The 13,839-nt window shown below is 41.4% G+C and overlaps 1 protein-coding gene across 4 annotated transcripts in view; it reads right to left on the reverse strand.

The window, feature by feature from the left end:
• Window positions 1–13,839, reverse strand: part of RLF (RLF zinc finger) — a 41,599-nt gene that overhangs the window by 15,914 nt on the left and 11,846 nt on the right. For 3 of the 4 annotated variants that reach the window (XM_068172680.1, XM_068172683.1, XM_068172681.1), the window contains one exon: window positions 5,415–5,547. The exons of the other annotated variant lie outside the window; for it this stretch is intronic. In XM_068172680.1, coding sequence (XP_068028781.1) covers window positions 5,415–5,547 — 133 coding nt within the window. The remainder of the gene's footprint in view (window positions 1–5,414; window positions 5,548–13,839) is intronic. 4 annotated transcript variants of the gene reach the window in all.

The raw sequence follows: 13,839 nt of genomic DNA on the forward strand, positions 1-13,839 counted from the left end.
AATCATTTTAAGATTTAAATCTATGGTAATGTTTTCTGTTTTTCACAGGAGAAACCTCCGAGCACTAAACTCTTGATCCAGCTGACACTTCACATTAAAGAACTTCAATGGATAAAGCAGAAAGAACTGCCTGACCAAGAGGCAGCCTGCAGTAAGATCTCCAGTTGCTAGGAAACAAGCCTCCTCTCTTCCTTCAAAATTGCATCTGTATGGCACTGTGCTTGAATATTCGGATATTTGATGTAAGAGACTGCTACTGATAGGAAAAGGGTTTTAAAATCATAGGGATCTGGGGAGTCAGAAGGAAAGTTAGGCTTAGTAGGCCCTGGGAAAATACAGACCTTGTGCTTGCTAGAACTCCACCTGTGTAGCCAGGATATGATAAATGATAGAATTGTTAGATGTGATGATTGTTTAGTAATTAAATATAATTACTGTTTAATCGTAAGAATAATCATGGGAAACTGTGGTCAGGGGCTTGAGAGAAATCACGAGAAACTCATGCTTGAATAAGATCAATGTATACAGTAGAATAATGCAAGTTCAATAATTAATATGTAAGTTATATAACAATAGAATATAAAATACGTTCAGCTTGAAAGCCATGTGGGAGTCAGATTTGGGTCTGTACCCCTGATTCCCAGAGCTCTGCAATAAAAGCACCTGCATAAAATCATATCCTGTGATGATGTGTGTCCCTGAACGCTGACACTACCACAACAGATGGCCAGGAGATCACTGCTGAGGGAAAACTCCCACAAAGCTGGCTTACCCACTCTCAGATCAGCCACCTCTTCAAGTGGAACTGCTATTCATGGGCCTAGCAGGAATGATTTGAATGCCACAAACAATTCAAAGCAATTCTCTAAGTCCCTATTTCTACACCTCTTGGCCCAAAGAACGCTTTTCTTCAGGTCCGTAAGAGGAATAAAGGACACACTAGGTAAAAAAGTACTCTTTTTACCTCCTCTAAGAATTCTTTAGATTCCTCTTGTTTACACAGCTAGACATGCACTTGGCAACTGCTTAAATCAAGTTTTACTAAAATGTCAGAGCCAGCTAGTCAAGACATGGGAAGTATTTTAAGACTACCAGCAGTCAGCCAAATTAAACACTTTCAGTTTAAAAGTTACACTTCTATCTTCCAGCACAAATGAGAGAAACTCTGATGGAGATGGATGCTCTGCCAGTATGCACAAGAGGGTCTCAACTCGCTGCAGTCTTGGAGAGTAGTAGGTAAGCACATGCTGCCCCCACAAGGGTGGCAGGTCTGTGTCCTCCGGCCAATTCTTTCACACCCAAGGGAGTGTGTAGTGAACTTTGCAAAGGAGGCAAATGACAAACTGAGCTCCTCTGTCATGCAGATGTGAGTGATGATGGTAGGAGCAAAATTCAGAAATGAGTCACTAGTCAGACATCTAAGCACTTAGCTTTACTCTAAAGTGGAAAGTGTCCTCTTTTCCTGAAAAAGGAACAAAAACTGAGGAATAGACAGCAAAATGAAAAGAGTTGTTTTCCCTCAGAGAACCTAATTTTGTACTCAGTCCTAAATCTGTTACATTTCCATACATGTCCATGAACAGACTTTCTTGTTCCTTCTCTTCCTAGATCTCCTGCTGTTATGTGTTCTGTCACAGTGTTCTATCAAACTTTTCAAGACTAAAACAGCTTGCTATAAAAATCAGCACAGACACCCTGCAACACTTCCCTCTTCCTTTAGCCAAAAGGGCAGCGCAGTTTCCAACTCTACACGTATCTTAAGAGCTCTCTTAAGCCAGGACCAAAAAGTAACAATAAGAGATTCCTCTCTCACCCAAAACCCTTGCAGTGAAAGACAATTAAGTTACACCACAATATTATGAATACAACCTTTATAAAGAATGGATGGCACTAGAGCATGAAAAGACTCTGTGGTCACTATGATGAACATTCCAGAGAAAACAACGTCTTGGGTGAGCATTTCTGCTGAAAGTCCCTGTGGAACAGGACAACAGGACAGGTGCTGATGTGCAGTAAGATATGTTATGTTAAGTATGCACAAGTGGCACTGAGGTCTGTGTATTCTACAGCAGCAGTGCGTTGCGTGGTTTTCCCAGCTGTCCTACAAACCAACTCTCATCAAGACAGACATACCAAGTTGTTGGCATTCATCTGCTGCACTCAGCAACAAGATGACTCCAACCTCCTTGGTTCAGGGTTTGTTAAGACAAAAGTGAGGAGGAAGTCTATTAAAGCTAACTGCCTGAGGTACAGAACTACGTGGGAGGTCACAACTGTTGAACAGCATCAACTATGGTCCCATCAGGATGCTGGTATTGTTTAGTCACCTAAGAGGCCTAAGTTAAAGAGATTTTTTTAAAGCCCTTTCCTCAAGCAAATATTAATGCCCCAACCAATCATCCTCAGCCAGATGACAGTAAAAATTAGGAACCACCAGCCTAGCACATGGCAGTGCAATTTATTAACAGCCACAGAAGCAGCAGACAGAGCCCAATGCAATACTGCTATGAAACTTTTGCTGGAAAAAATTTGGCAAACCATATTTATATTTCATGTCAGCTCCTCTTCCAGGCCAGTGCATTAAAAAACGGAATTAAAAGGAAGAACTCTAAACAAGAAAGGCAGGAACCTGACACACCTTCAGGACTGTTCACTCAAGTAAGCATCTGATGATCAGTAACAGGAACCACCAGTTCACAAAACACAGCTTCAGCTAGACACACTGAGCTACTCTCACATCTGGCTCACAGCACCAAAAACTAGGAATGCTTTTCAGGTACTCATCACAAAAACCCAAAAAGCATGAAATACAAACTATTCAAAGAAATTAAGCTTTAGATGACTGAAAGAGACACTTTTTGAAGCTGCTGTTGTACTGAAGGTTAAAATGGCAGTTTGACTAAGGCAACTGAAAATCCATTGCACAGGAGCCCCTTCTGCAGCCCCAACTCCCAAGTCTAAAAGCAGAACTGCCATCCCTTCTGGGACCTGCAGGAAGTACACTTTGATTCCTCCTATTTCTATCAAATGGAGCCTGCTAGCACAGAACATCATAAAGATCAAAGAAGTGACACAAGTGAAAGAAGGACGGTAAACTTTGTAACTCAGTGACATACAATCTATTACAGAAATTAGTACTTGGTATATTCTGAAGGTAACATACAATTAAGTTAATTTAGTAGACATCTAGAGATAGTTGCTTAATACCAACTCCAACCATGTCCTACACAAGGCCAAGAGATTAATTCCAGCTGCTCAGACAGAGCAAGCAGAAAAACACACCAAGGTTTCCAAGATTGCCACAAATGCAAGACACATGATAGAAGCAACATTTTAGGCAGATAATCAACTTCTCAGAAAAAAGAAGTACTCTTTACTTAAAATGTCTAACACTTTACTTGAGAAATGTGCTTTTGCCAGATTTGTCTAATACAGGATTCCTGAGTCACATTCAGACTGTTTAAGTGTGCCTGTGGAATAGTCCAGACTACCTAAAAATGAACCTGTGCAGTAGAGCTCCAATGAATGTCACAGAACCACAGAATTAACTATATTGGAAAAGACCCTTGAGATCATCAAGTCCAACCTATGACCTAATGCCACCTCATCAACTAAAGCACGGCACTGAGTGTCACGTCCAGCCTGTTTTTAAACACCTCCAGGACCGTGACTCCACCACCTCCCTGGGCAGATCATCCCAGTGCCCAGTCACTCTTACAGTGAAGAATTTTTTCCCAATGTCCAGCCTGCACTGGATGCAGCTTAAGACTGTGACCTCTTGGCCTGTCACTGCTTGCCTGGGAGAAGAGGCTGACTCCCACCTGACTAGACCCTGCAGGTAGCTGTGGAGAGTGAAAAGGTCCCCCCGTAGCCTCCTTTTCTCCAGATTAAACAACCCCAGCTCCATCAGGCACTCCTCCTTCACCAGAGCCTTGTTGCCCTTCTGTGGACACGTCTGAAGATCACAATGTCCCTCCTGAACTGGACACAGCACTCAAGGTGCAGCCCTGCCACTGCCAAGTACAGGAGCAGAAGCACCTCCCTGCTCCTGCTGGCCACACCACTCCTGATGCAGGCCAGGTGCCAGTGACCTTCTTGGCCACAAGGACCTGCTGCTGGCTCATGTCCAGCCGCTGTCCAGCAGCACCCCCAGGTGCCTTTCTGCCTGGCCATGTCCAGCCACTGCCCCCAGCCTGCAGTGCTGCAGGGGATTGCTGTGGCCAAAGTGCAGGAGTTTCTCTGAGAGTGTTTTTGAATGTAATCACCTTCTTTTATAAACTGTTGCTATTGGTATTGCTGCTGTCACTGTTAATTTTATCTCATTGCTGTTTACAAGTTAACTGTTCTTAACTCAGCCCTTGTCTCCCTCTCACCACAGAGGGTGGGGGAAAAGGGAGCAGCTGAGTGGGGCTAAATGTTTCCAGCTGAGTTTAAACCACACCAGTTCAAATGTTTCTGCCATGCTATTAATACCTGACATGAAGGCTAGTGAATACTGCAGTCCAACTTGACTGCTCTTTTTTGAGCACAAGGAAACATATTGTCTCAATAACTGTAACATGTTTCTATTTATTTATTAAAAATACTGACATACTTCAACACAAAGAGAGGCTACCCAAAGCCAGAACAAAGGATTCTGTTACAGAAGAAAACTTAAAACACCATTTTTTCTCCTTAATTTTTAAGACTTTATTTTAAACTCTTCTTCCCTTCTGTATTATTTTTAACTTTAGACTACCAGAGGTAAACTGCAGTCTAGTGCACTGCTAATGAAACAGATAAAATACCTACAAGTACTTAATGGCACCACTAATGGGAAAAAAATTCAGAGTAAAGAAAGAATTTACTAGAAGACATTAGAAAGACTATATTACATAAAGTGACACTAGCACCTTCTGTTCCTCACCTCTCAGCAGTTTCTGAATCAAGATCTTGTTTCCATAGTCTAAACACAAAGCACCTCCCAACCTAGAGTTAATAACACTCCACACTGCCCTTCCACATGAATCTTTTATGCCTCTGAAAAGTATGGACATACTCAATTCCTCCCTGTGAAGAGTTCAGGAAAACATTTAAAAGCACAGAGTTATGAGAAACAAAGCATCTCAGGAAGAAAAAAATCTGTATTTTTATGATCAAAAATAAATAATTCTTTTTAAAAATGGAGTTTCAAAATATTCAAACTGATGGATAGTACAGTCCAAGCAGAGATGCACTGGTTGTACAATTGGACACATGATTCAAAATGCCAGTGAGACAGTTTCATAATAAATATTATTTAGCAACATATGATTACTACCCCACAATACAATTTAAAATGCAACTCTTCTGTCTTCAAATCACTGCTTACCCACCAAAACTGCCCCAAGTAATTTCTGAACAGCCAAACATCATCTCTAAAAACACAATCTTACCTTCCTCAGTTTCTACTGGTTGCTGGGATAGAATTTTAAGAAGAACTGGATTTTTCCATACCCCTTCCCTTGTGATATCCACCAATATTTGGAGGTTGTTATTCCCAAATTCCAGTAAAGCATCATGTGAATCCTATAAAATGTAAAAAAAAAGTCATTAAAAGTCTTAGCTAAAAATTAAGCCAATGTAATTTTACATTATCTACCCTAATATTTCACTACATGCTAAAACTTTCACACTTCCTCTCAGTCATTACTGCTTTGACAAGTTTGCATTAGGATTTTAATAGTCCAAATGCTCTTTCACTTCTCTAATCCTACTGAAAATGTTCCAATTTCAGACCACTGAGTTGACTGAAATGGCTTAAATCAAAAACCTATTCTGCAGTCGTAACTCTTCTGCAATTTTTATGGTTCTCTATGTACATGTATATATATATTGTATAAAAGACAAAGCAATTGTATAAAAGACAAAGGATGATTTTGTATCAAAGCATATGCTATTGAAAAACTCCAAAGAAAGACTAAATTTTCAAAATGAGTAACACAAGGGTAAGACTCTAAAATTGTACATTTAGTGTTAACACTAAAGATGAGCCAGTCAATTCAATTTGAGAGCCATGAAAGCCATTGGTCACTAGTTGAAGAATGCCATGGGATATTTCATCATGAAGATGAAAACATCCTTCCACTGGAAAGGAAGATGCACTTTTCTTAGAAACTCTTCTATGCCCAGTGCATTTACTCTAAGATCCAGGGATTTCTGATCCTAGCAGATGTAAAGCCTGACCCAGAGACTCTCCATGACCAGTAGGCCTCCAGCTGAAGCTCACCCACAAAACCTCAATACATAGCACATTGCTCAGAGTGATCAGGGCCCTACTGCTTTGAATTCTGGAAATCTGAGGAGTAAAGGAGGAATTAAAAAAGGCATTACACATGGGAAGAATCTAGAGTCTAACAGAGAAAAGAAAGCAACTTGAAACAAATTCCAGGCATTTAATGTCCCTAGTATAGAAACAGATGTAGGGTGACTTGAACTGAAAGAATTAAGTATCATCTTTCAGAATTTCCTAATGCTGACAAATAAAGCCAACTAACTGTAAGCAATTTGTGGCTACACCTTCAGTAAAAATGCTTCTCACAGCAGATCTTAAGTACAATATGTGGCAATGTCCCCTCCTTCTGCTGAGCTGTGTTTCAAGCTGTATGTATTTTTAACACAATCTTTTAACCTCAGGCTTGCTTTTGACAGTCTCTGTTGTACCCTTTAGCTATAATGGAGAAAGGTTTCTAGTGACTTGAAGAAATCACCAAGAGTAAGAAATCCTGGGGAGCTACGGGGCAGTCAGCACAGCCTGACCCCAAAAAGAACATGGGACAAATTCTCCTGGAAACTAAATCCAGTAATCTGACTACCTTCTGTGATAGGCTACAGATTACATTAGTCATACTTGGCAAGGCTTCTGACAACCTCCCACAGTATCTTGAAAACCAAATTGTTAAAATAAGGAAAAGTGGGCAAAATACAGGTGAAAAAACCAGCTCAATAGCCAGACTTAAAAGGCTTGTGACAAACTGTACAAACCCAACTGGCAGCTGTCTCCCAGCAGCACTTCTCAGGATCAACAGTGAGCTGGTATTTTGAACACATTTATTGTCTGAATAATGGGACAAAGCACATTCATTATCTGCCAGCCCACAGGTCATACAGAACAGGAGAGCAGCTGACACTGCTGGGCAGGCAGCCATTGGGACATTCAACAGAACATCACTGACAGGGACCCAGTGAAGCTCAACACAGGCAAATGGAAGTGCTGCACATGGTACAACCCCAAGAATCAGAACAGGTTGGTGGCCAGCTGGCTAGCTTCCAGTTTGGCACCACAGTTCTCTAGGGTCAGTAATTTAAGTGTAGGTCAGCAGTGAGATGTTACTGCAAACAAGGCTAGCTGTGCTGAACAGTCTCAAACCAAGAGGCTCCTGAAGTGCTTATTCCCATTTGGCACTTTTGAAATTCCACTGCAGTACAACACCTAGTCTGCAACTGTCCTGTAAAATTCATTTGCCATAGTAATGCACATCCAGCAAAGACCAGCACGTGCAGAAGAAAGGGTGAAAAGGAAAATCTTAGAGCTGTCTTTATCTTCACTATATTGCCAGAAGGTAGCTGGAGCTGTCTAGTGAGGGAGTCACAGGAAAGGAAATTCTCTAAGTGTGTGTGCAGGAAGTGTTTCCATATGTAAACATTCATTTTGAAAGGACTAATGAAAGTTTGTGCATTTTCCATTTCTTAAAGACAACATGTGGTGGAGCAGGACCCTAAGCAACCTGATCTGAGAAAGCCCTCTTACTCTGAGTGAAGAGGTGGATCAGGTAACTGAGCTTTTTTCCAGCAAACTCATGCCTCTGCCTCAACAGAAACCTCAGAGATTGAACACGCTGAAATTTCAGACTATGTCAGAAAGCACACAAACTATGTCTGAAAGCACACTTTGTGGAAATCAGTGCTTCTGCCCTATATGAGTATTTTTCCAACTGCAAGAAAAAGACCAAACCAACATCAAAAGTGAGCAAACAAGCACGCATTAGGAGTTCTTTCCAAATGCAGAACTATAGTGCAGACTTCCACCTTCTAAGGACCATAAAATTAGAAGTCTCATAGCTGAATGCAACAATCAAGCAGTTTTGGTAACTTTGACAATCTAATCTTCCTTAGCAGTATGAAAGATCTTCTGTAGATATTGCCCTAAAGTTAATTTTAGTTTTAGGTAAGTATTGTACCTGTGTTCCAGCTGCTGCTCATAGCAACCTGCTAACTGAAATCATTAAAGACCATGCTACTTCTAAAAGTAAATATAAAGGAAGTAAAACTAGTGAGCGAGTTATTGGTAAAACCACTTCAAAAATCAGGTGTTGGTATTGCTAGAGGAGTTGGTGCTAACTGGCAGATGCAAAGATAGCCAAGTAGGATGCTTGCAATGACTGGTTTCTGGTCTTGAGCCTGAAATGCTACTCACCAGGTTAAAAGTAATTTTGGAGTGGTACAGCTGGACCCTAAAGATGCAAGGGACTTTACATGCTCTACCAGAGCTCAAACTGCTCTTAGCTAACAGCACAGAGACTGACACCCAAAGGTTTCAGGCTGTATTGAAGCATCTGAGAACATCACTTAAGCAATCCTTAGGCTCACACAGCTGTTCTTCCTCTCAAGTCTTTGCTTCCACTGCATGCTGGAACAGTGAACAAAACCCACCACAAAGACCCTCAGGGACCAAGTGGGGGTTTTTGGGTTTGTTTTGCTCTTTAAAACTAAAACATGATCAATTCCCCACTTAACACTGAGCTAAATGGCATGCCAATAGAACCAGCCAGGTGAATGACATACAATGCTTAACACAAAAGATGCTACTGCCAAAAGATGCTCAAGTTGTAGCCTCAGGACAGCTTTAAAAACACCACTGGAAAACAACAAACTGATCTAAATTTGCATCCATGAAACACCTAACCACAGCCCATTTTCTGTAACTGGTACGTACTCCCTATAGGAAGTCTATGTATATTATCTTCAGTCTTGAGGATGATGAAGAAAACAGCTACAGATGTGCAGGTAGAGGAGATACTGGATCTGATCTAAAAAAATCAATAGAAGCCCATTTTAACAACCTCTACTTCAGGCCCTTCCCAACTACATGTCACACAGCATTAAGTCTTTTCAACACAACAGGTTGCCAGATCATCCACGATGAATTCTCTTCCCTCACACTAGTGTTACAGCATTAATCTCTCTCAGTCTCAGGTATACATCAGGTCAAAGACAAACTCCAAAAAACCATCAGAATTGAAGAGCCTATGCATTCAAACTTCACCTTGAAGACTGAACTCGATGAGCTTTACTCAGCTTTATTCAGCACAGGTGTCATGCCCTACAAAGGGCTGGAACTACCCATCAAAGCACTGAGGAGCAGAAGCCACAGCTCAGAAACAGCCAGAGCAGGCCACTCATCTGCCACCACTATTGAAATGACATGGCTGACAAAAAAAAATTAAAGAAATCATACAACCTGGACGCAGGTTAGGTACTGAAAATACCACTGTCCCTCAGATTATGACATTCGATCATCCAGACATCCAGCATAAACAATGTCCTCCCAATAGCCCTCCTTCCCTAATCTGAGGGCTTCAGGATGCAGTACAGAGCCAGCAGAGCCCAGCCCAACTATGGGGATCCATCACATCTCAGCACCTCTGTATTAAGGGCTGAAAGGACCTAAGAAGGTGAGAAAGAAGGGGCTTTTGATACAAGCAAACTGATTTGCTGAGTCAGCCCTGTGTTTGAGATTCAGGGTATCAATATTGAAGTACCAAATATAAAATTCACCAACATATGTAGCATAAGTAATTAACTGCTGTCAGTACACTCCCCTTCCACTACAGTGCTAAGCTGAACCATACTGCACCTGCTGAAGAATATCAAGCTAACATTAATGGGACTATATGCAACAATCTTTTATGAATAATCAAAAGTCCTTGAAGAAACTTAATGCAACATTTACAGATCTCATTAAGTTACAACAACACCATAAACAGGTTCTAAAGAGCAGGACATAAAATATTTCATTCTAGATGAAGTCAGGAAAGAATAATACAGTAAGAGTCTATGGACAAAGTTCAAAAGAAAAGACAAGCCTTGGAACAGTTTACTGAAGACATGAGGATTTTTCAGTCCTGGCAGTTTAGAGTGACCACCATCTACTACAGCTTTACAAAGTTTTTGGCTTATGCTCTCCCTCAACTCACAGTTTTTTTAAATAAAGCATTGATGCTCTTTGTAAGGCTCGAAGGGAACCCTGTTCCACAACCCATATTCAATACTCAGAACAACACATCTCCTCCCACTGAAGACGTTTTTGAATGCATGGTTTTACCTTCTTCACCTGACTAGATTATATCAATCCACACAGTACTTCTTCACTGAGCTCCTCTCCGAGATCAACAGTTTACTTGTATCAAGAGCCCTGTTGTAATTCTGCCCCAATCCTTTCACTCATATTTTACAGCATTCCCTCACTTGTGTCTGCATCTTTTTACTTGCTGACACTAAATAAATCCATGCTGAGACTCCTGCCATACAATCTCATATCTTGCTTTCATTTTGCCCAAGCTGCCTCTGATCTTGCTTAGGGATGAGGAAAACTGAACTCATGGGTGACTGCAGGACATAAATGCTGTTATTTAGGATACCAGAACGAACAGGTTCAGACACCAAATGAAGATTTTGACAGTATTTTGTGTGTCCAGTATAAGCTGGACATCAGTGACACTCCACTTTCAGGTCTAAGACAGTCCCCACACCTTGACGCTTTGACATGCAAGCCCTCATTCACCTTTCACGTTCTTGGGATGAAAATTTATTTGAAGTTTCACTGACTCCCATCACCTGTGTAGATTGTTACAGAGCAACAATGACTGCAGGCAGATCCAAAAAACACCTCCCATATTAGGAGTCATAGTCCTCTGAAGCCACGTTTGTCTGTTTTGTTAGGAAAGCAATAACACATTTACATCCATGAGTCTTGGGCTGTGCTAACATAACACTGCAGTGCTTTCCTAATGGATTTCCCTGGAGATCTGCACATCACAGTCACACACAGGCTTTAAACCTACAAGACAGCCCACAAACGATTCCTGTCTGAAGGTCCCTAGTGCCCTTCTATGACTTACTCCTTCTGTGGTGACAAGTGGGTTCCTACTGTACTCCAAGGCAGGGTACAAGCATTGTCATTCTCATACTTCTGCCAGAGCTACTTCAAAATCTTATTAGAAACACCTGTTTGTGAAAGTCCACAAACCTCTTCAGCAAGTTTTCAGAATATCACCATGTTTAATCAGTTCACTATCTGAACTCTGGGGAGCATTAGGTGAGTGCTAAACTTGGAAGCTGCAGCTTCAAAAAGTCACTACGAAAGCCAAGTATATATTACTGCTCCTGGCAGCAGCACATCTTGAATTTTCCCTTAGTTCTAAAAGTTGACATGAGAGACCTGAGCTTGTGCCACCCTTTGTAGACCCCAGAAGATAAGGGCTTACATGTATGTCTCAAACACCAATAGTGAGATGCTGAGGACCCAACCAAGCATTGTTGGTAATAACACACAAGGGTTGTTGCTAATAAAACACTGTGAGAAAGAACAAAATACGGCTGGAGAAGTTACCTTAACCCTTTATCCAACCCCCCCTGCTGTGTGCCTACACAGTAGGTAAAGCACTAATACACCAATTTCCAGGCCAAGCATGTAATTTACTAACAAAATTTTGGTTTTGTGCATCCTCTGACTTCTGCAGATTCTTAAGGCCACAAGGATTTACAAATCTTGGATGCTCTGTCCCTCTCAAGAGTGGGACATCACACCCTTCTACCACTGGAATTTACCAGCTCCCTTCCAAAATATTCAGCATAAATAGAGCCATCTCATCAGACTAAAAATCTGCTCTCTACTGACAGACGTATCAAAGTCCAATTGTTCATTTCAAAATCCTAGAAATGCACAGATCTGTTACATCATAGAAATCACCAAACGTGGTAACAAGAATTCTCCTTGCAGATCCCTCCATTTAAAAGCTAACAACTTTTAGAGCTGCACTGTAGCTCTGCTATAATAAAAAAAAAAGTCTAAAAGTCTGTATATGCCCTCCCATATTGTGAGCATCTTGTTTCACGTCTAGGCCATGTCAGTTACAAATGTATTTGCCTTTTAGAGTAAGATAAGATCACAAGGCTTAGGGAAGACCTTATCACCATCTTCCAGTATTTAATGGGGAGCTACAAAAATCAATGGATACTCCCTTTTTACAAGAGCTCACATAGAAAAGACATGGGGTAATGGGTACAAGTTACTCCTGGGGAAATTCTGGTTGGACAACCAAGGACAATTTTTCATAATGAGAAGATTCAGCCAGTGGAATAATTTCCCCAGGGAAGTGGTGTATTCTCCATTGTTGGACAATTTAAAGATTTAGCTGGACAAGGTGATGGGCTATCTTGTGTAGACCCTGACTTTGTCCAAGAAAGGCTGGACCAGATGACCCTTGAGGTCCTTTCAACCTGGTACTCGGTGATTCCGATCCACTCCTCTTTACCCTAAATGACTGTGAAAGTAAATTAAAGAAGAGTTACTTTGGAAACACTAAGTTTCAATGTCTTGGATCAGCCCTAACATAAAAGATGAAACTGTGGCTGACCACCCTTAACTGTGGCATCCCCACAAATGAAGGGGTTGGGAGCACAGGCCCAGCCTTTGGCCAATAGCCAGACAGACAGCATAGCTGGACATTGTCAAAATGAACTTTCAAACCTGGCTCTGGAGTGCTGCAATGTCCATTGTGCTCTGCTACAGTCACTAAGGGAGTCACAGGTCCTATGCACTCAAAATAAACGACAGATCCTTGTCACCACTAAGGCAACAGGATTTAAACTGTACCTACTGCATTTCTATTATCGAGTACATGCCACAAAGCTGTTTCATGATAGTAAATATTCTATGATATTTCAGGAAAAGGAGGTTTCTCTACACCTAGACTCACTCAAGCACAGAGCATCTCTGTCCCTTCTGCTAGAAGCAGGACTACAAAGCTCTGCTAGACTGCTTCTCTCAGTTTAAAGTGACAGGTTTATTCATCTTCAGTCTATTGAAAAGTTTTCACACTTCCTGTTTCCTTGACTGCAGGGAAAACAGAAGTAGAAGCTCAATACTAGCATCTTCAGAGCTAATGCAGCAGTAGCCAAGCCTCAGGGACTGAGAAAACCCCCAAAGGGGTATACAGTCTTGCAATAAAGACAGCTGCAAGGTCTAAGTTCACTTCCAACTATTTCCTGCCAAGGTCCTCACCAGTAACTTTTAGCTTCCAACTTCCACCAGTCACAGCTAAAGCCTGAACAGGCAATAGCAGAAACAGAGCAGTCCCTGGTCCTGGAAGGGCCCATCGATATGAATACAGCAATACCACTGCTGTCTTTGAGCTCCATGAGGAACACCAGTTCCTGCAGACAGCTAGGTACCACCTCCGGACTACAACCCAGAAAACATCTCTTCTTCCTACACAGTCTATATTAGCCATCTTGATTTGAATGTAGGAATGTTGTAGTATGAGCTTATTTCAGCACCACCCATAAAGAAACACTTCTAAGAGCCACCTGGACTAAAGACCTGTCCTATCATTTCCATCCCTCTCAAATAATCAGGTACGCACACTAACCTGCCACTCAGGCCTCCACAAAAGCTCTTTTATCATCAAAGCAAGGTTTCAGAGCTGTTAAATCACTTCATTTAACTCAGTCTGTCCCTCATACAAATCATTCAATCTAGACTTACTAAGGTTCTCTTGCTTAAGTTGCCATCAACTGTGTGGTTATAAATATGCTGTT

This window comes from Anomalospiza imberbis, chromosome 25 (genome assembly GCF_031753505.1).
Source record: "Anomalospiza imberbis isolate Cuckoo-Finch-1a 21T00152 chromosome 25, ASM3175350v1, whole genome shotgun sequence".
NCBI lineage: Eukaryota > Metazoa > Chordata > Aves > Passeriformes > Viduidae > Anomalospiza > Anomalospiza imberbis.